The sequence below is a fragment of the Octopus sinensis genome, linkage group LG7, assembly GCF_006345805.1.
Source record: "Octopus sinensis linkage group LG7, ASM634580v1, whole genome shotgun sequence".
In the NCBI taxonomy this organism is placed as follows: domain Eukaryota; kingdom Metazoa; phylum Mollusca; class Cephalopoda; order Octopoda; family Octopodidae; genus Octopus; species Octopus sinensis.
Window position 1 is genome coordinate 103,762,376 of NC_043003.1, and position 26,703 is coordinate 103,789,078.

General features: G+C 37.9%; 1 protein-coding gene and 1 long non-coding RNA gene across 4 annotated transcripts in view; both read left to right on the forward strand.

Annotated features, from left to right (window-relative positions):
• LOC115214145 overlaps window positions 1–17,930 on the forward strand; it is a 126,269-nt gene extending 108,339 nt beyond the window's left edge. For all 3 annotated transcript variants that reach the window (XM_036505033.1, XM_029783210.2, XM_036505034.1), the window contains 6 exons: window positions 563–702; window positions 3,205–3,492; window positions 8,146–8,186; window positions 13,216–13,268; window positions 15,402–15,545; window positions 17,547–17,930. In XM_036505033.1, the coding sequence (XP_036360926.1) occupies window positions 563–702; window positions 3,205–3,492; window positions 8,146–8,186; window positions 13,216–13,268; window positions 15,402–15,545; window positions 17,547–17,758 (878 nt within the window). In that variant the 3' untranslated portion in view covers window positions 17,759–17,930. The remainder of the gene's footprint in view (window positions 1–562; window positions 703–3,204; window positions 3,493–8,145; window positions 8,187–13,215; window positions 13,269–15,401; window positions 15,546–17,546) is intronic.
• Window positions 17,931–18,329: 399 nt separating this feature from the next.
• LOC118764365 lies at window positions 18,330–26,328 on the forward strand. The gene is made up of 2 exons (XR_005000195.1): window positions 18,330–20,157; window positions 25,137–26,328. It is a non-coding gene; the product is annotated as an uncharacterized LOC118764365 (long non-coding RNA).
• Window positions 26,329–26,703: the final 375 nt, after the last annotated feature.

Below are 26,703 nucleotides of genomic sequence, written 5' to 3' on the forward strand. Positions count from 1 at the left end.
GGTGCCTGTGTAGTCACAAGCAGACATAGATACTCTCTTGTCTCACCCCCCCCCACTGACTTAGCAGAACAGCAAGTGGTGGCGGTTGCAGAGGAAGTGTGCTGCACAAGTATTTGGCTGATACTCAATATCAGCTAAGTGGATAGGAGCATCGAGAAATAATGTACCTGGTTCAAGAGCAGAGCAAGCTGCTCAGATATTGAACGTAGATAGAGAAGCTGGAGAGAAATGAAGAAAGCATTATCCATTTTTGTGTACTATTATGTGAAAGGTGGAGCATTATGTTGATGTTGTGCCCTGGAGAGACATGTAGAGTAATATGTGAATGGCATGTGTGGATTATGTCTGTTGGGTGAGAAAATGCTATTTATTCATAATAGAAGAGAAATTAACTTACCAGGTTAGTGTTACTAGAGTAAAAGTGACTAAACTAGGACTACTGGAGCCAAACTGACCAGACTGAGGGTAATGATGATGATGATGATGATGGTAATGATAGTGGTGAGGATGAAGATGATGATGATGATAGTGATGATGATTTGTTTCTCTATTACATCTACAGGATTACTGAATATTTTGTTCAATCAGCAGACAAAACATGGGCAGAGTGCTCTCCATTTGATTGCTCTGAATGATAAGGCATTAGGGGCAATGAAAATGTTGGTGGCTGCTGGAGCTAACGTGCAGTGTTTAAACAAAGAGGTAAGCAACACCTTTCCCCCCTCCCCTCTATTGCTTCTTCTCCACTATCTTCCCCAGTACACACTTCTCACCACCACCATTTTTCTCTGTTTTATTTCTCTTTTGGTTTTGTTGAATGTCAGATAGGAGGAGGTTAAGGTCGAGTGAGGTCGTTGCCAGTACCGCCTGAGTGGCACGTAAAAGTCACCCACTACACTCTCGGAGTGGTTGGCGTTAGGAAGGGCATCCAGCTGTAGAAACTCTGTCAGATCAGACTGGGCCTGGTGCAGCCTTCTGGCTTCCCAGACCCCAGTTGAACCATCCAACCCATGCTAACATGGAAAGCGGATGTTAAACGACGACGACAACGATGATGAGGGACAGTGGATGCCTAGTGACCACTTTCTTCATCTCACTTTACCCCTTTCATTGTTATTTTTGTCACTGTTTCCTCCCCCTTTCTCTGTCAGTATTCTCGCTCTGCTCATCTCCATTTGTCTTTGCTAATAAAGAAATCTGTAGTTGCATAACAGTGTCAAGGCTACGTTTGGCTCAACGATAAGTGACAACTGTTCAGGCATATCTGGGTATTCTGCTTTATTCTTAACTAAGACACGTAACCTATTAGCTCAGTCCACTTAGCTGTAAATAGGTATCATGTGAAGGTACGGTCTGCTACTAGTGGCAGCAGAAACAGCAGTGGCACTGTTGTTGACCAGTGGTTCGTTAACTTAAAGTGCTTCAGTGAGATCCTGTTCTGCTAATTTGAGATTTACCACCAGCAGTGTTGTACTGTTCAGACTCACATCACAACTTGCTCCCTGGGTGTTTTTAGTAGAGTCCAGTCTGTTGCAAACACGCAGGCTAGGTTTCCAGTCCAAGACAACTTACTCCCTTCCTCCGATCATTCATGTAGGCTCCAAAAAAGGGATCATTGGCAATGGTGCTTCTCTTCTGATCTCTGACCTACTGAATATAATATATCACCAATGATAGTGTACTACAACAGAATATATTTTGTCTTTTATTCACTTGACATTTTTTCAAAACGATACGGCATGGTTCAAGGATATTCTTCTGACAAGACAGGATGGAATGCAGTGGTTGTTGATCCACCTTATCACAGCTGATCTGAGGTTTAACGGAAACAAAGAAGTATCTATGCAGTCAATTGGCATGATAGAAACAACAATCAAATCACACCATATCATTCTGAAATGTCAATTAATTAAAAAATAGTTTTATACATTCTGTTATAATATATTACCACTGTTAAGGTAGCAAGCTGGCAGAACCGTTAGCACGCCGTTACGTTCTGAGTTCAAATTCCGCCGAGGTCGACTTTGCCTTTCATCCTTTTGGGGTCGATAAATTAAGTACCAGTTGCGTACTGGGGTTAATCTAGTTGACTAGCCCCGCCCCAAAAATTTTGGGCCTTGTGCCTAGAGTAGATAAGAATATATTACCAATGTTAGTATACTACCATTGGTAGTAGCGTTGTATTAGTAGTAGTAGTATACCACCACTGGTTGTATTTTACCTTGAGCAAGACGATTATTTCATGTTGCTCCAATCCACTCAGCTGGCAAAAATGAGTTGTATTTGTGATTCAAAGGGCTAACCTTATCACATTCTGTATCATGCTGAATCTCTCTGAGATGTACGTTAAGGGTACATGTGTCTGTGGAATACTCAGCCACTTGCACATTAATTTCATGAGCAGGCTGTTCCATTAATCGGATCAACTGGAGCCCTTGTTGAAACCAACAAAGTGCCAGTTATAATTATTTGAGGATTATCTCACCAGTAGTAATATTCTACCTCGTACCACCAGTGGTAATATACTATGTTACTTTTAGTATTATATTTATTAGTAGTATTATTCCACCAATGATAATGTAAAAAACTGATGCTAGTGATTTAAGTTTTTGGGTCAGTTTTGATCTCCATTTGTTGTTTTGAACTAATCATGCATTATCTTGTAGCTATGAGATTTTGATGAGGTAGCTGTTTATTTTTAAAACGATATTGTAGGGTTGGTGTGAGAGACCAGATCTGGCCAGTTTGAACATAAAACACGTAGAATACTTTTGGCCGGATATGGCTGGTTTAAATGCTAAAGGGTTAATGATACTCCTGGGAATTGAATATAGTCTTCACTTGCTTCTTGTTCCCAGTTATGTAACATTAAATATCTAAGTCAGTTACCCAAATAGATACAATGTTGAACAACTGCTCATATACTGGGTTCAAATCTGCTGAAGGATTTCATTGTGATTCTGTTCAAAACACTTCATCTCCTGACTATTTCAGTATATCCTGCTACAGACATTGTAGCATCATCGCAGTAAACCATTGTGTTGCACTCAAGAGGGGTTCAGCTAGATATATCATTTATGTTGTACATATACGATTTTTTTTCTCATATATGTCATACATTTGTGATTCATTTTTTTGTGGAAACTTCCATTTCTTTCCATGTATCACTCATGTTTGTTTTTAATTTCTTTTACTTAAATCTAGGGTCAAACCCCTTTCTCACTAGCGGTTAACCTTGGTCAATTACGAGTGGCTCAGTACTTAGAAAAACATTCTTTGAATATCACTCCTCCATGTATAGACACTCCATTATCGAGCGCACCCTCATCAAGAGCCTCCTCTTCTAACTCTCCATCTGAGAGCAATGGAGACCACTTACTTCCACATGAAGCAACAGATGTTGGCCCCAGTGCAGTCAGTTCAACAAGTAATGCTGCCAGTGATGCCAGCACCCCACCTTTTTCAAAGAGAATCAAAGTGGAAGGCTCTCTGGTGAGTGTTTGTTTTCATTTTATTCTATTTCATTTCTTTTTTCTTTTTATTTATGTATTTAATCAGCACCAAGGGTGTCAGTTTAAGGTGCTACACAAATCTTATTACCACTGATATACTGAATTCCACTTCCTACAGTTGAGTGATTAGGGGTTGCTACAACCAATAAAGCCTCTAACTCAGCCAAGTAAGAAGAAATTGATGTGAAACAATAAACAAAACAAATCGATGGGATTGACAGAATCGTTTGATTATTGACGAAATAATTTGTGGGAGTCATTTGTGTATCATACTGTTGTATATATACCATTGAAAAGCAGGCTGCTGGGGTTTTTGTCTGAGAGTAGATCTCTTCATTGATATATTGGAGCAAGAACGTTATTGCAGCAGTAACTCACAACAATGTCAGATGCATTTTGACATTTTGGGCCTTTTCAATAACATGTACTTATTTGTCACATGCTTAAATGAAGTTTGTGCTTTGGTTTGTAGGAAACAGTGAATAATATTACTGAGATGTACTTGCATAGCAAGTGACTTGATCTGAGATTGTGTGCTGGAATGAAAACAATTGCAGCGTGGAAGGTGTTTGTAAGCCATTTAAGAAACACACAAAAACCGTTAGATTTACTTCAACATTTAAATTTAATTTGTGTCAAAATATTTTCATTGCTTTGGGACTGCGACCTGTTCACTGACAAAACTTTGTGGTGCAGCATGAAGTTTTGTCAGTGAACAGGTCGCGATTTCAGAACGCCGAGAATATTTCGACAAATTAAATTTAAATGTTGAAGTGAATCTAACGGTTTTTGTGTGTTTCTTAAATGGCTTACAAACACCTTCCAGTGAATAATATGTTCACTGATATTGTGGAATGCTTGTCAAACTGTAAAAAACGAAGTAAATGCAATTGAAGCTACATTAAATTAAAATAGACATCTGTGTATCGTACAGGCAGCTTTGGTTTTTTTGTCTGGTAGAAAACCTCTTCATAATGGTAATTTGAATCCCTCTTTTCCTATTGCACACTCCAATCATCTTCATGAATCATATGAGAGTATGCAACTTTTACTTCATGCCATTGACTATGAAAGATACTCATGGAAAATATGTGGAGATTTAAAAGTCATTGAAATGTTAATGAGAATGCAGTCAGGTTCCACAAAATACTGTTGTTTCTTGTGTGTATGGAATAATCAGGCAACTGACAGACATTATTTGGAATCAAACTGGCAGACAAGAACAGCATACCAGCCAGAGCTGTCTATCATCAAGAATACACCTCTTGTAGATCCATGTAATGTCCTATTGCTTCCTTTGTGCATAAAGATTGGACAAAACAGTTTGTAAAGTTACTAGGCTTGAGTAGAAAAGTTTCCCCAAATCACACAGGCATAATTGAAAGTGGGTATCTTTGTTGGACCCCAAATTAGAGAAGTACTCAAAGATGTCAACTTCAAGACAACAATGGATGAACTGGAACTGCCTGCCTGGAATGCTTTTGGTTCTGTGAGAAAGCTAACAAGAAGGCAATGGACTCCAAGGATGGCTTCAAGAATCTTCTGAAATGTTACTAAGAAATGGGTTGTCGCATGTCACTGAAAGTTTACTTCTTGGACCCCCATCTGGATTTCTTCGTAGATAACCTTGGAGCAGTGTCTGATGAACATGGTGAAAGATTTCACCGGGACATTAGTGCTGTGGAGAAATGGTGCCAAGGCTTCTGGAATGACAGAATGCTCGCTGACTACTGCTGGACACTTTACCGTGATCAACCAGATCAGGAACACTGCAGGAAATCCAAATCACAATGTTTCTAACTCTATTGTTCTAACTTTGTCTCTTTTGTCTGACCCATTTTTTTTGTGCATTCACTCTTTGTAGAACGATAGTAAGGATTTTAAACTCAATATATTCATTTACTTTTTTAAAATAATATGTCCTTATTTGTTACGTTATTGATTTCATATATACAAATATGTAAATATTTGAATGTATCTACTCAAAAATTGATGTGCTACATACAAATGGAGTGAAATTTTGAAATCTGTATGAAAAATTAAAAAGGTTGGTTTGCATTAATAATGAGTATAATACATTTAATTTTGAGTATAATACATTTAATTTTGTTGACCAATGTTATTGGGCACTCAGTTCACTTAAAGTACTCTTTTGACATGATACGAGGGGCGTTCAATAAGTAATGCCCCTGGCCCACTTCCCATAGCAGTAGAGCAACAAAACTTGGCACAGTTATTAGTCTTTTTCTACATAACCACCCAGTTATTAGTCTTTTTCTACGTAACCACCCAGAGTTACGCATTTCTCCCATCGTTTGATGCAGCTCTAGAGACCGTTTTTGTAGAAGACCCCAGCTTGGTCCTCCAATCACAACGTGACTTCAGAAATCAAGGCTGCATCATCTGGGAAACGCTTTCCTTTCAAAAACAACTTCATGGCTGGGAAGAGGTGAAAATCAGAGGGTGCAAGGTCAGGAGAGTAGGGGGGATGGGGGGAGTTCATAGCCGCATGCCTGTGCTTCTGATCTGGCGACACGCGAGTTGTGGACCGGAGCGTTGTCCTGCAGGAGGAGGATGCCTTTGCTGATCTTGCCCCGCCTCTTGATTTTGATAGCTTCTCTTAATTTCCTCAAAAGTGAATCATAATAGGCTCCTGTAATTGTGGTACCCTTTGCCAGGAAATCAGTCATCACTACTCCGTCCTGGTCCCAGAAGACTGTGAGCATGACCATACCAGCGGAAGGCTGCACCCTTGCCTTCTTTGGAGGAGGTTAGTCACGGTGCTTCCACTGCATTGGCTGTGCTTTGGTCTCTGGATCATAGTGATGGACCCAGGTTTCATCCTTGTGTAATCAGTCTTTTGAAAAATTTTGACTCATCTTCTTGGCACATCTCCAAATTCATCCTCGAGCACTCGACGCGTTCTTGCTTCTGGAAAGGTGTGAGCAACCTGGGAATCCATCTGGCAGACACCTTTTGCATATGCAAATGGTCATGAATGATATTTTCCACAGACCCGGTACTAATCTTAACCTGATGGGCTATTTGGCGAATTGTTATGCGTCGATCTTCCAAAATGGCAGCCTCAACTTGACGGACAGATGCCTCATCAATGGCAGAAGGGGGGGGTGACCAGATCTGGGAACTGTTTCCACAGAGTTCTGACCATGTTTGAATTCACGATACCAGCGTTTTACAAGGTCATATGATGGGGCTTCATCACCATAAGTTACTTTCATTTCATCAAAAGTCTCCTGTGGTGTGCGTCCTTTCAAATACAAAAACCGGATCACTGCTCGACACTCAACAGGCTCCATTTCACACTTGACTCAGTTCAAACACCTGTAAATCAGAAACCACAATTAGTTCAGAGCTGTAATTTGCCATTTAATCTATAGAGATATAAATAATTGCACATGCAAAATTTCAGCTAGATCAAACAACTGCAAGTGAGTCAGGGGCATTACTTATTGAACGTCCCTCGTATATGCAAGTAGTACTTTGGTACTTCATGTCTCAATGGGTTTTTAAGAAGCTACTCAAATCATCATGGCTCGGCTTCGCGAACGAAGATCAGGAAGGCTGTCCACGTTGCGTGCATGCATGCTCATGACTGACAAGTCCGATATGGGAAAGGCAGGTCCGTGAGCAGTGTCCACAGACGAAGGTAACATCTGGTGTGGTGTCAGAGGCAGCTCGCGCCTTCCTCCTGCATCTCTTGTCTTTAAGTGCGTTGCTTCTTTGTTCCTCAAACTTGTTGACTGCATCAAAGATCGTGTGGCGCCAGACATCACTGTCCGCAGCCAGGTCTGACCAGCATTGGTGGTTAATATGACATGCTACTAGAGACTTCTTGAGGCAGTCTTTGTAGCGCTTCCTCGGAGCTCCTCTCACTCGGTGGCCGGTGGAGAGTTCGCCAAACAGGGCAATCTTTGGAAGGCTACTCATGTGCACACACAAATCACAAATGTAAACCTAGCTGAAGAATTGTATTGAAGCAACATAGTTTATGCAATGTGCACAAATAAAAAGTACTTGCTCCATTGATAGTCAAATAGCCAACTAAATAATTCTTTAATATATTGCATTTAGCATGCCATACTTTGATTTACAGCCTATATCAGACAGGTACCTTGTGGGGTAGCGTCTTTTAGTATACTTGATTCTCCTTTTCTATAGGAACATGTTTTTGACACTGTAACATTGTGACATAACAAATGCAGGCATGGCATCTTGGTAAGTGCATTTATCGTAGCCATGGCAAGTGATTTTAGATAAATGGAAACTTTTGGATGGACTGTGCCTGCTGTTCAAATGTCCAGTTTTATCACACGTATGTCACACTGATTATGCCTGAGCAATTAAATCAAGTTCAGCCACTTTTTATGTTTATTTAATGAGTTGGTTGTCCCATTCATCAAACAGCTGGATGCTCATACATTACAATTTATGTGAGAGTCCATCACTGAAAGATTAAATGTTGTCTGCTTGCAGGCAATCTTGGTCAGCTGACCTCTCCCAATGTATTTATTTGACTTTACATTCATGTACCAACATTGTTACACTGGTTAACTTGCCCAGATTAAATTTAACCAAAAACATTTTCTCTCCCTCTCTCTTCCCTCCATATCAGCCTAGCGACTACGAATCTGATGTCAGTGAAAACACAGGACAGTAAGTAATTCAATCCTCTCCTTCATCATTAAATTATTATTGTTGTTGTTGTTGATGTTACAAATGGAATTTGGTAGAGAATCACTCTGTAGAAACGTACAGCAAATGTCTGTGTGTCCATGTCTATTTTTTTTACCTTTTATCCGTTATTTGTTTCAGTAATTAGACTGCAGTTATCATGGGGCACCGCCTTGAAGAATTTTAGTCAACCGAATCAACCCCAGTACTTTTTTTTAAGACTTGTACTTATTCTGTTGGTCTCTTTTGCTGAACAGCTAAGTTATGGGGATGTAAAGACACATTGGAGGTCAAGTCGTGGTGGGGGACAAACACATACACACATAGATATATACATATATGACGGGCTTTTTCAGATTCTGTCTTCCCAGTACTGCTGCAATCCAGTGACTGAAATGGTGAGGTGGATGTGATAACAAACTATGAAGAAGACGTTGCCTCCTGTGAGAGGTGTAAAATGTCTCAACCAATTAAATATTTAAGAAAAAGAAAACTCCAAATCAAAATTCACTCATTAGCATTTAAACTAGCTGTATCTAGCCCAAATATATTCTACCTGTTTTATACTCAAACTGACCAGATCCAGCCTCTCACACCTGCTCTACAATGTCATTCTAAAACTTGGCTGAGTGGTAAGAAGCTTGCTTCCCAACCAGATGGTTTGAGGTTCAGTCCTTGGGTAAGTGTCTTCTACTATAGTCTCAGGCTAACCAAAGCCTTGATAGATAGAAGCTCAAAGAAGCTCATTTTGTGTGTGTGTATGTATGTATAATTAATCAAGAAAAAAATAAAGAAAATCACAAGAAAAAAACAATAACGCGAGGACATGGTACATGCAAAGTATTAAAAGATGCTCAGGGAAGGAAAGGAAGGTAGTTTTATGTGTTGAGCAAAGCTCTTCTTCAGAAACAGGAGACAGAGGAGAATCCAAGAGAAAAGGAACATGGAAGAAACAAAATCGCCAATGATCCACATGTAGTTACATTTTGAGGTGTGTATATGTGTGTATGTAAGGATTGGAATCGAAGGGCCTTAGAGTCAACTTAGCTAAAACCAAAGTCCTAATAAGTAGGAAGGCAGACAAACCACAAATCCCTGCTCGATCTGTAGAAAAGGTGGAGGTAGAAACTTTATAAGATGTACTCAGTAAGCCAACTGCTCCTTGGCTATTTATTTGTGTATTTTCATTTGATATACATGTGTGTGTATATTTATATATAGGCGCAGTAGTGGCTGTGTGGTAGGTTCCAGGTTCAGTCCCACTATGTGGCAACTTGGGCAAATGTCTTCTACTATGGCTCTGGACTGGGCAAGGTCTTGTGAGTATATTTGGTAGACGGAAACTGAAAGTAGCCTGTCGTATATATATATATGTATGTATGTATACATACACACACACACACACACACACACACACATACATACAGTGACTGCCCCCTCGTTATCGAGTATGGCCATTGCACGAAGCTTAATCAATATTGTTATCGTGCAATGCCTGTGCAAGAAGATTTTTTTTTAAAGTGAGGAAAGGCTGTACACAGAGTCAATCCCACTCACTAAGCAACAGCAGCCATAATCCGAAAAGAAGAACAAGTCAACAACATCGGTAACCACTGAGCCACAGGTTTTATGCCGGAGTTATCCCAGTTACCTGAGTTACCTTCTCCTAGAAGGATGCCCTAACAAAGGCTAGGAGTCCTTCACTCCCAATGGTTTAACCGTGCAATCGGGTATTCAGTCTGATTATTTCTATGTCCCCACGCATGATACAGCCTTAAGACATTTATTGGATGGCCATTGACTCTCAAGAGTTCCTCTGCCCTTTGACGGGTTTTGTTTTTCATCCCACAGGGTGTCCAATAAACACCTTCCTCACCAAGCAAGCTTGGTGGGGTTGCCGGTTTAGTCGTCGGCGACCCAACCATGCAACAGGTTGTACTGGGTTACATGTTACCAGTAGCACTCAAAAGTGACCTGACACAATATATATATATTTATATATACTTTATTTAAAGCAGCAGAAAATTCAACAAAATCTGTTACTCTGAGTTTCTCGTTGCCGTTCATCAGACAGTTTTTGCTAGAATGGAACCAATATATCAATTCAATCCAGACTCTTACAAATGCTACACCTTTAAAAAAATGGACTTGTTTATCTTCGAGCGATAAACAAAAAATGAGCTCAAAAATATATGTATATATATATAAAAAAAATTATAAAAATTCGAGGAAAAAACCTTACATTAAATAAAATACATATTGACGTTAATGAAGAAAATATAATTAATGCATAGAAATTAAAACTTATTATAAATATTACACTGCAATACATATTCATATTAAAGTGTACATATATATATCAACATACACAGAAGGATGCGTGCAAACGCCATACATATACAGACGTATAAATATAAATATAAAATATACACACAAATGCATGCATACATATATGTACGCAATCTATCTCGCACGCAAGTTAAAATCATCGATGTAGCGTTTCTCATTTACGTAGTAAAGCTTAAGTAAGGGGGACGTAAAGTTGTATCAGTTAGAGAAAAAACGAAAGAAAGGAAGAGAGAAAAAGGAACGAAGAAGGGGGAAGGAAAAAAGAAAAAGGAGGGGTGGGGAAAAAAAACGAAATAAGAAAAATTATGTATACAAGCTGCGTAACCGCGTTATTGACATATATGGAGACAAGTATACAAATACACAAGTTCGAATGGATACATACACATACAGTTGTGTATGTGTGTGCTTAAGCACAAACATACGCTCACTTACACATACACATAGACGCATGCTTACAAATACATATCCATGGCTATACACATATTTACATCAAAATTCTAATTTTTGACAACATTGATTTTTTAAAAAAAGGTGAGTGCAATAATGAAAAATATACGAAAGACATATAAAATATAACACCCTATTTTGGATCATCTATAAATTAAAAATCAAGGTAATCCTATACAATACAATAACATGAAATAAACAAAGCCGAAGGTTTTTCCTAATGTATATGTAGAAATATAAACAAAATATATGCATGAGACTTTGCTATACGGAATGAAATCTGCATAGCGCGAAACAAATCCATCGTCGCGTTTACATACTAGTCCAAGAGTCAAAATCAAAATTTCAAAAATACAAAATATATACACTATCCATATGGTATATTTATATTTGACATTTTAAATTTGGTTGCGTGTCTACGTAAGTTCATTAGCTCACTTCTTTGATTCAAAGAATTATTGTCTTTGAATAAAATGTATAGTTTTTCTAATAGGCAAAGCTTGCATTTAAAATTATTTCTGTGTGCTCCATGCCTGTATGGTGCCGCTCTGTCCAGAATGCTCCATGTCACGTTGAAAGGTGGGGTTTCCTTTTCTTTTAGTTCCCAGACATATTTTGCTAGGCTGGTCCTCTTCCTATTCTCTGGGTATCTAAATGAATTTTTATGTGAATAAAATCGTGTTTTAAATGAATTTTCTGAAGCCCCTGTATATGTCTTGTATTCCGATGAGCCTTCTATTTGCACCTTGGCTCTATAAACTACTCCTTTCACTAGACATTTCCCTTCTAACGGACAGGAGTTTTCGTTTTTGCAATTGTATTTCTTAATGGGGTCGGCACCATGTCTAATCTCAATATATATATATATATACACATACACACACACACATACATACATACATACACACACACACATTGTTACGCCGTCGCTCAACTCAACTTAGGACCCTAAGTCGGCGATGACGACTACGCTCAGTCAAACGGAAATCCACCACAGAAAGCGGGGGTGGGCAGCGAACGCAAACCAGTAACCAGAGACAACAGCAACAAAGGAGAGAGACAGCAGAGGCAGTTGCTTACATTTAACAACAATTTATATAATTCACAACATCAATTGAAACATTTCAAATACATTTAAAAACAAGGTTAACAGACATTTAACAGACCGTACACAGAGTTGAAAACAATCAAAACAATCAATGTCATTTAGCAGAATACAACGTCCGGCAACACCGGGTCATAATGCTAATGTATGCATATACAGCTGTGTGCGGGCACACATACACATGAGTTCTGTCCAAATCTCCAACCAATCACATACAGCTAGCTGGCATTCAATTGGCGTATCAAGTTTCGGGCATTTTGATTGAGTTTTGGATAGAAAATTCACAAAAAAGTCACTTCTATTGATTTTTTAATGGCTTTGCGGGGTGACTGGGGAAATGTAACGATGTGCATGAACTCCCTTGGACAGTTTTGAATGACCATAGAAAGTGCGATCCCTCTAACTGAAAAATTGTGGATTTGTATAAAGGACTCACACACAGACATTTTGCCGTTTATATATAGAGAGATTTTGTTTATTGCATGCTTAAGACCATAAGTTGAAAGGACCAATGAAACAGAACCATTTTCAAATATGTATCCATTAAACTAATTGTGTATGTTTGCTTATAACCTTATTTCTGTTCCATTTTAAACAAAACTGTCCAACAAACAGGAACAGGAAACTCTGAGTAACAGTTTTTGTGATATTTTTGCTGCTTTTCAATAAAGTATATGTATGCATACATCTATGTGTTTGTCTCCCCCATCACCGCTTGACAACCAGTGTTGGTGTGTTTACATCCCTGCAACTTAGCAGCTCGGCAAAAGCAACTGATAAAATAAGTAGTAGGCTTAATAGATAAGTCTGGGATCAATCCATTGCTCCAGCATGGCCGCAGTCAAATGACTGAAATAAGTGAAAGAATAAAAGAACAATTATGTCATTGAAATTTTGATGCTACAACATGATAAATGTCAAAATGTAAAGAAATAAACTTTATATTTGCTGGAGTAATCTGAATGCTAATGGGTTGATTACTGAAAACTTTACATGGTCTACTCAAGTAAAGTCTTGGAATTAGCTTTAGAAGATTTTAAAGTTTTTCTGTTTATCTTTGATGACTTTTTACTATGTTTTTTTAAACCTTCTTTCTTATTTTTCCAGGTATTCTTCATCAGGAGACTATCCATCTAAAGTTAAACATGTATTTAGAAAATGTGAGTATCCATAAATATGAAATATTTAAAACCCTTTCATTACCATATTTCTGTTGAAAGTCACTGCTTTTGTTTCAGTTACTTTTTAAAAGACTGGGGAACTTAGTAAAATAACTTTTGTCACTGTTCAAGGTAGTTTCTAAAACATAATGTGGAACTTTGATGGAAGATTTTTATTTAACCCTTGTGTTATCAAACTGCTGTTGAAATAGACTCTCTTTGTTTCGATTAGTTTTGAATTATTAGTAAAATAACTTTGAAGTGGTTGGTGTTGGGGAGAGCATCCAACTATAGAAACCATGTCAAGGTAGACCTTAGAACTATGCCAGCATGGAATGCAAACGTCAAATGGCAATGATTCATCATCATCATCATTGCTTAACATCCGTTTTCCATGCTAGCATGGGTTGGACAGTTCGACAGGGGTCCGGGAAGCCAGAAGGCTGCACCAGGCTCCAGTCTGATCTGGCAGTGTTTCTACAGCTGGATGCCCTTCCTAACGCCAACCACTCCGTGAGTGTAGTGGGAGCTTTTTATGTGCCACCGGCACAGGTGCCAGGCAAGGCTGGCAACGGCCCCGATCAGTTAGTGCTTTTTACGTGCCACCGGCACGGAAGCCAGTCAAGGTGGTGCTGGCATTGGCCACATACGGATGGTACTTTTTAGGTGCCACCGGAACAGGTGCCAGGGTAGGCTGGCAATGGCCACAAACGTTTGGTGCTTTTTACGTGCCACCGGCACAGAAGCCAGTCATGGCGGCGCTGGCATAAGATCAAAATTTCCTCAAATTTTGGCACAAGGACTGTAATTTCATTGGAGGTGGTAAGTTGATTACATGAATCCCAGTTCTTGACCAGTGCATATTTTTTCAACTGAAAAGAATCATAAGCAAAGTCAACTTCAGGAGTATTTGAACTCAAAATGTAAAGACAGAGGAAATGTTGTTAAACACTTTGCCTGATATGCTAATAATTCAACCAGCTCACCACCAAGAGACTCTCACTCTTTGTGTCTAGTAGGAATATTTCATTGTCTACTGTCTACTGTCAAGTCTACATCTGCTAGAATACTCTCTCATCACTCTAACACTCTTTTCATTCTTCTCTCCCTCCCATTGTGTCATATGACTAAAGATGGCAGTGGATTTCTCCTCCTCATTGTAACTAAGGATGTCACTGGACCTATCTAACCCTCTCATCTCTTCAACACAACCCCTGCCTCTCTCATCCTCATCAACCTCTATATTTCACTCATCATGAGGCTTATAGATAAAGGATCACATCAGATGTGCATGGCACCCTATCCAACTCTACCATTACCTTTTCTATCTTCCTTTCCTTGGACACTTGTTATTGACATTTACTCTTAGCATTTATCCACCTCACCTTTACCCACTGACTTTAATTCCTCTTTGTTGACTTCAACTTCTGTGTCTGAAAGATTCTGGGATAGCTGGTCTACTATCCCATTGTTCATGCTCTCATCCACCTAGAAAACCCCAGAATAGTTGAACTATGTATGTTACTATCCATCTCTCTCTCTCTCTCCCCCTTTACCACTATCCTGACCCCATTACTCTGTTTTTACCATCACACCCTTACTCCTTTCATCCACTTATCCTGATTCTTTCATCTTCCTTTCTTTTATTCACTGCCTCGGCCATGTAGCCCTACATGTAGCCCTACAAAAACATGTATAGAGTGATGAGGGCTATTAAGATAGAAAGCAACTTCACTAATTGGTGCCAAAAAATAAAAGTGTTGCTAAGTGAGTGTAAAGTGGTTGGTAACTGAGTGGAAACATGGGGAGAGGTTGAGAGGACCCTTTAGGCTTGTTGATACCTGATAATCTGTCAAGTATTGGTGTTGTGATAAAATGCACCCAGTCCACTCTGTAAAGGGATTGGTGTTGGGATGGGTATCCAACCTTAGGAAACCAAACTATAAATTAAATGTAATAACAAGGTGTAGTCCCCAACCCATCTAGGAGGGCAGTAATTCTGAATATAAACTGGTTTGGACCGTGATGACCTGGTCAACTCTTACGAGCATTCTACAGCAAAATTATGATTCAATTTTTTAAAATTAAAAATATATTTTTTTCATTTTATCAATTTTGTCAATTCACTTTAAGGTTCTAACAACACTTCTGACGGAATTTTGAAGCAATATTTCCACATCTGCAATGACAGTGCTCGAGAAAACCTTATTGCCAGTATCAACATGGACAAAAACAAGTGTTTGCAAGATCTGAAGGTCACAGAAGAAAGATTGGCAGGTTCGTGAAAAAACAGAGATTCCCTTCTTTTATCTCATCGTTTATATAGATTGGTGGTGGTCTTGGTCTTATGTTATAATTCCATTCACATCTAATATGATTTATAGGAATATTAAATTGATCTAAGTACTTGGCTGGTACTTTATTTTAGTTCAGTCCTCACTGCCTCGCTCAGGCAATGCATATAGGCTAAAGGTTCAAACACTTGTGATTCTGAGATACCTGCTGATAACATTGAAGGGTTTCCAACTTTGTGGTGGATTTAGAAGAGCCTGCAAAATCTGAGTAGCTCCTGCAGTTTCAGCATGGGACAAAGTATCTCTGGTATTTATTTCACCTTATATGGAACCCAAAAGCACGAGAGGCACAGGGGTTCTCAGTAGGATTTGAATTCAGAATGTGAGAGGCCATCACTAAATATCACAGGCATTTTGTCTTACGATTCTGCTAATCCACCATCTTGATTGTCATGGTTGGTGGTGGTGACGTAGGGGTGGCAGGGGCAAGGGTGTCATGGTTGGTGGTGGTGACATAGGGGTGGCAGGGGCAAGGGTGTTCATGCTCAGTCAGCCCTAATTCTGCTGATCTGTCTTCTTCTTGTCTTGAGACAGCATTCACCCGGGGTGGGTTGTGCTGGCTTCATTCATCTTCAATGCTGCATCTCTCACAAACGCCGACCAGACCTGGCGATTTGAGGCTCCAACCACTCTTTATTCCAGTGGCAAACGCCGTAGATATGGGGTCCTAGGTTGGGTTCCAGACCAGCCTTGACTGTCATCAGCCAGGTTTTACGTTGTCCACCACATCACTTTCACCAGCCCTGAAAGGGAGCTGGGGCAATTGCTTCGTAGATCTGTGATCAAATATGTCCTTCCTTTTATTAAAATCGTAAACTTATAATCTTTTCTACAATAGGTGCAAGGCCTGAGATATTGGAGGAAGTTACTAATTGATTACATTGGCCTCTAGTACTCATCTGGAACTTATTTTATCAACCCCAATGAGATGGAAGGCAAGGTCAACCTTGGTGGGATTTGAACTCACAATGTGGTCACTAATCATTCTGTCTAGTATGCTAATAATTCACAATGATGATAATAATTCTTTATAATTTTGGCAGAAGGCCAACAATTTTGAAGGGAAGGGAAAATCAATAACATTGACCCCAGTTTTTGTCTGGTACTTATTTTATTGACCCTGAAATTATGAAAGACAAAGTTGACCTTGGCAGCATTTGAACTTAGATTGTAATGCTAAAAGAAATGCCACTCAGCATTCTGACCCAAGATAACAATTCTGCTAGCTTGTCCTGTCTTGATAATAATAATGATTATGATGATGATGATGATGATCATCATCATCATCATCATTTAGCGTCCGCTTTCCATGCTAACATGGGTTGGACGGTTCAACTGGGGTCTGGGAAGCCAGGAAGCTGCATCAGGCCCAGTCTGATCTGGCAGTGTTTCTACGGCTGGATGCCCTTCCTAACACCAACCACTCCGTGAGTGTAGTGGGTGCTTTTTACGTGCCACCTGCACAGGTGCCAGATGGAGCTGGCAATGGCCATGATCGGATGGTGCTTTTTACGTGCCACCGGCACGGGGGCCAGGCGGGGCTGGCAACGGCCACGAACGGATGGTGCTACGTGCCACCGGTACGGGGGCCAGGTGAGGCTGGCAATGGACACGAACGTGCCACCGGCACGGAGGCCAGTCGGGGCGGCGCTGGCAACGGCTATGATCGGATGGTTCGCTTACTTAATCCTTTCTACTATAGGCACAAGGCCAATAACAATTTAGAATAGGTGTAAGAGGCTGGATGTGACCAGTTTCAACAGACAACAGGTAGAATATTTGGAGTGCTATGGCTGATTTAAATGCTAAATAGCTAATCATTCACCCATTTATGTAAATGTCAACTTGAAAAAAGAATACTGTTTTGTTTTTCTCATAATTCATTCACCATTTGTTTTTGTTTCTCTTTATCTCTCCATTGCAGCTTTATCTCGACAGATTGAATCCATATGTACAGAGAAACACAAAAAAGAGACTGAAATACGTCGACTTATGATAGAGATAAAAGGGTTTGATCAGAGCTTGGAGAAACTGAAAGAAGAGAAGCAAGAGCTGACAGAAAAGTCCTCCTCACTTGATGCTAAAATCTCTCTATGTGTGTCTGTCTTAAAGATGGTCCTCAACAAAAACACATGATCTCAACTTTGTATGTTCTGTTGCAGAATGCAGCTCATTCTGAGAGTTTACCACCCAAGAAATTATTCTAGCAACCCTCCCCCAAAAACCATCCATTTCTTTCTCGTGTTGAAGAAACCAATGAGAAGGAAGGGGAACGAAAAAAATAACCCAGAAAATTGGAGAAAATGAAGAGACAGAAATGACTTTATATTTTATATATATATATAAATATATATCATATATATATATGTATATATATATATATATATATATATATATATATATATACACACACACACACACATGCACATATTCATAATACACACACCTAGTGTCTTGACTTTTGAGTTTAATGATATCAATACATACACATGCATATAATATATATAATATATATATATATATATATATATATAGATGCAGGTATAGGTGTATGGCTAAGAAGTTCACTTCCCAGCCACATGGTTTCAGGTTCAGTCCCACTGCACAGCATCTTGGGCAAGTGTCTTCTACTATAGCCTCAAGCTGACCAAATCCATGTGAGTGTATATGGTTGGCAGAAACTGTAAGAAGTCCATGTGCATCATATATACATGTATATGTATATATGCATGAATATGTGTGTGTGTTTGTTTATGCATGTGTCACCTTGTCTTGACATCATATGATAGTTATAAACAAGCGTCACCATACAAGCAGTGTTGTTCATTTTCAATCCTCCATAAAAACATGCCTGGCTATGAGGAGATATCACCTTACTTAAAAACAGGTTCAGGTTACAACAGGAAGAGCATCCAGCTGTAGAAAATCTGCCTCAATAAATTCTTTCTGACCTATGCAAGTATGGAAAAGTGGGCATTAAAATGATGATGACGATGACGATGATGATGATGATGATGATACAAACAGCACACACACACACATTTTCCTTCTCTTCATTGTCATTTTAATATCCATTTCTGTTGTATTGGCATAGGTTGGATAAGTCTGCACTGCAGCAAGCATATTACCATTCTTTATGTTGTGCCATCTCATTTGTGAATCTTAACGTTCTGAGATCCAACATCTTCACCTACTCTATGTTGCTCTACCATTTTTTGCTTCCACTGATGCTTCAGTCAAATAACTTGGCATACATCATCCACTCAAATCACATGTCCTGTATGTTTCAGATGATATCTTTAATGCCTGAACCATTCTCTGACCTCTCCCAATCATCCACATTTGTCTCTCTCTGCCACATAGCGTATTTTCGTATACATATTTCCTGCAGAGAGGAAAGCTTTCTAAACAATTCCTTAAATCTCTAGTTACTATGCCCTTATAATTACTTTTTATGCTAATCAGATCACTTCAATAACACACCACCATCTATGTCTAGTGAGCTGTCTGAAATTATGTTCAAGCATTCCAGGGCTTATATTTCAAGAGTGCTATGTCTGTATATCTTTCATCTCTGCAGCCCTGGTCCTCTCTCTAATAACCTACCAGAGATTTCACTTCATCTTTAGTATGCACACATTGTTTGTACTAAATATACACCATCAGGTTCCTATCTATTCCCTTCCTATATACTGAGTAAGGCCACAACTGAAATGGTTCTGGTATTTTGTGTTTTCTTTCACTAATTAGCACTTTGTATTTTACTATGTTGACTGTTGGGCCTTTGGATCATTCTTTAAGGTTTGAAATTTTCTACACATGATCAACAAATTTTACAATGAGATCTGGATCATCTAGCATATAGAATATCCCAAAAACAACCAACTTTGAACACATACAGTATTATATCCTCATTCTCTATAATGAATAGTTGTAGGAGGCGGAGGACAGAGTTCTGGTTAACACCTACCTCATAGAATTCACTGCAGGTGTTTATTTATGTATATTCTAGCTTTGGCATCTTTTCTTTGCAATGTCTTTTGTTTTTTTTAACTTTCTTTCTCTCATTTTATCCCTTTTATCTCTCTCGCTCTCTCTCTCTCTAACAAATATTTTTCACTCATGCTAATGAAACAGCATCAACATGGTTGCACAGCCTGTTAGTATCTGCAACCAGTTCTCCACCAAGTCCCATCCTGCTGTTTTAAATGTTCCCCCATATTGTAGATCTGTTCAATCAGGGCTTGGTAAAAACAGCAGCAACATCTCTCAAGCTTGGGTATCAAATGTAATTTAAGTTTTCTGCATCTTCACTACTCATGTCACTTGTTAATTCCATTATAGAAAAGTGCAGTTTTTGAGGTGCATTGCCGGCTCTGAAGAGTTCAGGTACTAATCTTTTTGGGTGCCCTCACAAAACAGGTTCAAGATCTTGCCATAAAGATGTAATCTTAAATTTTGTAATATAAATGAAATTAAATGCAAATTTCCTAATATAATATTTAATTATAATATATATATATGTGTGTGTGTATGTGTACCTATGTAAGAATATATATAAATCTGTGTGCATGTGTATATATGTGTATGTATATGTGTGTGTGTGATAATATAAACTAACAAGTATGATACACTCAAAGATGGATCTGAGTGATTAAAGTTGAGACTTTACTTACCATAAAAATATCTCAGACTATACACAGCACTTCAAATGCTGTAATCAAAGACACCTCAACCTTATATTGTTATAGTTAGGAGTGGCTGTGTGGTAAGTAGCTTGCTAACCAACCACATGGTTCCGGGTTCAGTCCCACTACGTGGCATCTTGGGCAAGTGTCTTCTGCTATAGCCCCGGGCTGACCAATGCCTTGTGAGTGGATTTGGTAGACGGAAACTGAAAGAAGCCTGTCGTATATATGTATATATATATATAAGTGTGTGTGTCTGTGTTTGTCCCCCTAGCATTGCTTGACAACCGATGCTGGTGTGTTTATGTCCCCGTCACTTAGCGGTTCGGCAAAAGAGACCGATAGAATAAGTACTGGGCTTACAAAGAATAAGTCCCGGGGTCGATTTGCTCGACTAAAGGCGGTGCTCCAGCATGGCCGCAGTCAAATGACTGAAACAAGTAAAAGAGTAAAAGAGTAACAAAATAGTAATCAGAAAACTGATAATGTAAAACAGATTTGTGAAAACTGAGATCCTAAGATGAAACGTACCAAATAACCAATGAAATTGTGCCTCATGTATTTATATTATATAATATTGTGTTGTTAAGGAAGGTACTTCATTTTTATATTTCTTCAGTCTATTCAGCTGAAATGAAAGCCAATAATAAAAGGGATTTGATTTTGCAATAAATGGACTGGGCTCTTGTACAAAGGGTGATGCTGTACTCTGAATTGTCATGGCTTGTATACTTTAAATAATTGGCTGGAGAAACATTTTAAACCTATTGGTTGTGTGTGTGTGTGTGTGTATAAACGAACCATGCAAGCATGGAAAACACATTGAATGACAACAGCAATGATATATATATATATATATGTATATATATATATATATACTTTATTTAAAAGCAGCAGAAATATAACAAAAGCTGTTACTCCGAGTAACAGCTTTTGTTATATTTCTGCTGCTTTTAAATAAAGCATATTACTCTACCTCTGGTATTTGAGTACTCTTTTTTCTGCCTTGTTTCACATTTGTGTTTACTCCGGTATATATATATATATATATATATATATATATATATATACAGACATACACACAAATATACATACATACAAAAACATGTACACACATATATGCACATGTGCGTTTATGTGGCATCACAATTTTCTTTTCAATAGTGGCAAAACATTGGCTGAATGAAAACAATAGGCTGTGAGAGAATTAGGAGATGGCTTCTAAGGTGGCAGCTTTGGCTAAATGATTATTGGGAGGGTTGAAAGTAAAAACATTTTTGGTAGCGTACAAAAATTCTATATTTGTGTAATAATAAGATTAGTCAAAAGTAGAGGAATTGTTCCCTAGTTTATTCATATACTGGTACAGAAAGTTTTAAAGTTTTTGAAGGAACTGTATGGGATTACTAATGGTTAGAGGGTGAATTCTTATATCTAATAATGTAAATATTCTATTTTATTTCATTTCATTTCAAAACTTTTTGTTTTGCTTATATTTCTCCTCCGACCAACTTTATTGTTAATACTAATATATATGTAGATGGATATATATATATAAATGTGTGTGTGCATATGTATGTATATATTTATGTTATAAATAGTTGGCAGAAGTTATAGAGTGACTCAATGAGTAAGAATTTTGTGCATTGGCACAAAACTCCCAGAACCTCTGCTGAATATTGATAAGAAAACATATATATATATATACACACACATACACATGTATATATATATATATATAAATAGGTGAATGAATTATCCCATGTTTATCGTCAGCATGGAAAATTCGTTTAACCGAAACCTGGGTAGCAAATTCACATCAGAAACACGGTTGAAGCAACCTGTCCAAGGGTAGAAACTCCGGGTTCGTGTGCAGAAATTTGTGTGTTGTATATGAATAAATGAAAGAATGGAGACGAACGAAGATGTTAACAAAATTCCTTTACTCTCAACATATGTTTCGAAGACAACATGTCTTTATTCCTTTGGAATGAAAACATGTTGTCTTCGAAACATATGTCGAGAGTAAAGGAATTTTGTTAACATCTTCGTTCGACTCCATTCTTTCATTTATTTATATATATATATATATATATATATATATATCCAAAATATGGAACAAGAACACGACAGACAACAAAAAACATCCAGACAGATAGACAATACAGACGGGCAAGAAAAAACAAGGATGGGTCATTTGCAGCCTTCTCTCTGCAGTCAAGTTTCCAGTTATCCTTACAGTTTCAGCCAGTTACTCTTGAGACTGTTCAAATCTGGCTGGTCCCAAAAAGCTAAGCTAAGAGCATTAAATATTTTGGGAGAAAGAAAGTGAATGTGTACAACAAAGACAAAAAAAAACACAGAAAATGTTACACAATTACATCATCGTCATTGTTCGACCGTGGCCGAGACAATGGAATTTACTATGCTACACCATACTTCATGGTCCATCATAGCATTACGGAGGTCCTGTTGCTGGATGCCTGTATCCCTGGAGATTACACAATTACAAATACAAACAAGAAAATAACAGGTGTCTTTCAGCTATTAGCTGAAATATAAAGACAAATATAAATACAAACATGTATGTTATATGAGGTGAAACTCTGTGATTAAGAAGCCCAATTCTCAATCAAGATTTCAATTAGGATACTGAGTGTTCTTGGGTCCATCTTAGAGAGAAACCCTTCTAATTTTTGACCACAAGGACTACCTATAGGTGTGAATATATTAATAGACAATATGTACACACACTGCTGGGCATGGCTGTGTGATTAAAGAACCTTACTTTCCAACCAGAAAATTTTGGGGTCAATCCCATTGCATGGCATTTTGGACAAGTGTCTTCTACTTCAGTTCTGGGCCTACCAGAATCTTGCAAGTAGATTTAGTAGATAGAAGCTGAAAGAAACTTGTCATATGTAGGAACATGGCTCAGTGGTTAGTGCATTGGGCTTACAATTGTGAGGTTGTGAGTTCGATTCCTGCACCAGGCTGTGTGTTCTTGAGCAAGACTCTTTACTTCACATTGCTCTTCTTCACTCAAGTGTAGAAATGAGTTGCAAGGTCACTGGTGCCAAGCTGTATCGGCCCCTTTGCCTTTCCTTTAGACAATGTCAGTGGTGTGGAGAGGCGAGACTGGTATGCATGGGCAACTGCTGGTCTTCCACAGACAACCTTATCCAGAACTTTCTTGATGCAATCCCATGATCATATATGCACACATATATATATATATCTTTAAATACATTGTGTCTCTGTGGTTGTTTAATTTTGCACTTGCTTCTAAGAAAGCTATGACCTGCAACCAGTGATGGTCGTGTCACTTCTGTCAAAAAATCATCTGCTCACTTTGCATCTTCAAAGCTGTATAGAATAAAGTTGTACATGAAAAACAGGTACTTGTTTTTTGGGGGATCTATCCAAGGTGCTGTGCAATGAGATTGATACCCAAATTTTCTGTACTTGTATAAAAACAAACTAGGGGACAATGCCTATATTTCTCTGCTGACTAACTTTATTGTTAATATTAATATATATGTAGATGTGTGTGTGTATATATATATATATATATAAATGTGTGTGTGTGTGCATATAATATATATATATGTGTGTGTATATATATATATATATAAATGTGTGTGTGTGTGCATATAATATATATATATGTATGTATATTATTTATATATATATATATATATATATGTATGTATATGTATATATATATATTATGTATATGTATATATATATATATGTATATATATGTATATATATATATTATATATATATATATGTATAATATGTATATGTATATATATATATATATATATATGTATAATATGTATATGTATATAATATATATATATGTATATATGTATATGTATATATATATATATATAATGTATATATATATATATGTGTATATATATATATATATATGTATATATATAATATGTATGTATATTTCAAGGCGGCGAGTTGGCAGAAACGTTAGCGTGCCGGGCGACCTGCGTAGCCGTATTTCGTCTGTCGTTACATTCCGAGTTCAAATTCCGCTGAGGTCGACTTTGCCTTTCATCCTTTCAGGGTCGATAAATTAAGTACCAGTTACGCACTGGGGTCGATGTAATCGACTTAATCCCTTTGTCTGTCCTTGTTTGTCCCCTCTGTGTTTAGCCCCTTGTGGGTAGTAAAGAAATATATATGTATGTATATTATATGTGGTGACGCTCTGTGGTTAAGAATCCCACTTCTCAACCACAAGGTTTCAGTTAGGATACCTGCGCAGCAGAAGGAAGATCAAACTTTAAATAATGCATCAACATTTTCATGTAACCTATGCTAGCATGGAAAAATTAGTATAAAAACGAACATAGTAATATTATAGGACAAGCAGCCTATTTGAGTATTTTTGCTTCCCCTCCACTCATGGATAATAGCTTCCTGGCAGAAAGAAGGAATTAAAGCCAGGTAAGATGGTAATGTTAGCCCTGCATCTATTACACAACTTAAATGAATGTAATTGCCATTTGAATATTTGAAACTCAGTTATGAAGCTGGAGATGGTGAATATCTGTTCTGCCTCTCATGTTATGATATAGATTTATTTATTTGAGTGCATGTCAGCATAAGAAAGGAGAGAGGAAAAAAATCCCACATTAAAATGTTGATCAGCATGTTTGTATGATTGTATTTATATGTGTGTGGTTTATGTGTGAAAGCAATAAAATGCACTAATGTGTTTTATTGGTTGTAGTAAAATGTGTAGCCTCATATATATATATGTGTATATATATATATATATATATATATATATAGAGAGAGAGAGAGAGAGAGAGAGAGGGAAGGAATAAGTAGGTAATTCTTTATATCATGGTTATTAACAAGAAACCAAGTAGATGCTAGTAATGTTCACTTGATGTAAAGTAGCAGCAGTAATGGAAATGGTGAAAAAAAAATATGTATATGTGTATATATATGTATGTGTGTGTATTTGTATATATATAAATATGATTCGTATACACATGCAACAGTATTGGTGGAACATGTTACCAACCAGCTGTACTGAGGCATACATGCTAGTGTGTCTTGCAATGATGCCTTTAACATTATATATCGATAGTATCGTTTGAATTTGCAGATATGTTATCATTAGGGAATATTTTGCTGCTTTTTATCAAACACACAGATTTGATACTTCAACACATTGTCAGAACAAGCAGAGCAACTCCCTGTCGTTATAACATCAACCACTTCCCAGTGCACCAATGGAACGGTCTGTTTCTCAAGTGGATGTCAAATCACAGTACACGTGGGAAAGAAAGATGAACAATGCTTGCATGTGGTAGGCTTGAACCTGTGAACCCAGCATTTAAACAACAGCAACCTAACAACATATACCCATATTTGTTCTGTATTATCTTCTTTTTCTTGCATCTATTTTGGTCATTTTGTATTTTGTTTTTTCTTCTTTTCTCTTTACTTTTCTTTCATCTGTTTTCTTTTTTATTTTCCTCTTCTGACCTCCACCTCCTTCACTGGGGATGGTCATTATGTTGATCACAGGCAATGGAGATTCACCAATATGGAACCTAATATCACCACTCTTTGCATACACACACACACACACACACATTTACACTCTGAATTACCAGAGAAGAAAGGGTAGGCCTACCCTTCAACCTAATGTTAACATTACCCTCTCCCTCCCAACCCTGAAAACTTCACATTGATGTTTGCTGTGCCCTCTTCCATTCCAACACTTATCTTAGGTTCATATGTAATTTTCTATAAATATGTTAAAATTTAATATTGATACTGACAAATTCACTGCCACCATCTTCAACCAAAATCATCATCACCATCCCTTTCAAACCAAAATAACTACCACCCCCTCCTCCTCTTCCTCCTTTTTCAAACTTTTTTCCTTTGTTTTCTTTTGCTCTTGATTTCCAAGATTATAAGAAAATCCTATTTCCTAATGAATAAAAATAAAATCCTGTTTTATTATCACCTGTTTACTATTTTTTGTGTTATTTTTAACTACCAGTCTGTTTGTATGTAAGCAATTGCCTGTGTGTGTATATATATATTTTGTTTAGCATGTAGCTAACTCCACCAAAAGTATCAAAGTAACTATAGATTACCCCACCAGGCACCCTAACAACAGACTCCCTGTCCTTGATACTGTGAATGACAGAGTGCAACTCCTCCACACCCATTACATGAAACCTATAGCTTCTAAATACTGGTAGCAGGCCTAGTTAGGATAATGCACAATATGTCCCCACTATGCAAAGCCTATGAAACAAAAAAAAGCATGTACAGAACTTCATGCACCACATGCAATTCTCTGGATATGATCAGAAAGATAGGGTCCGGGCATACAGAGGT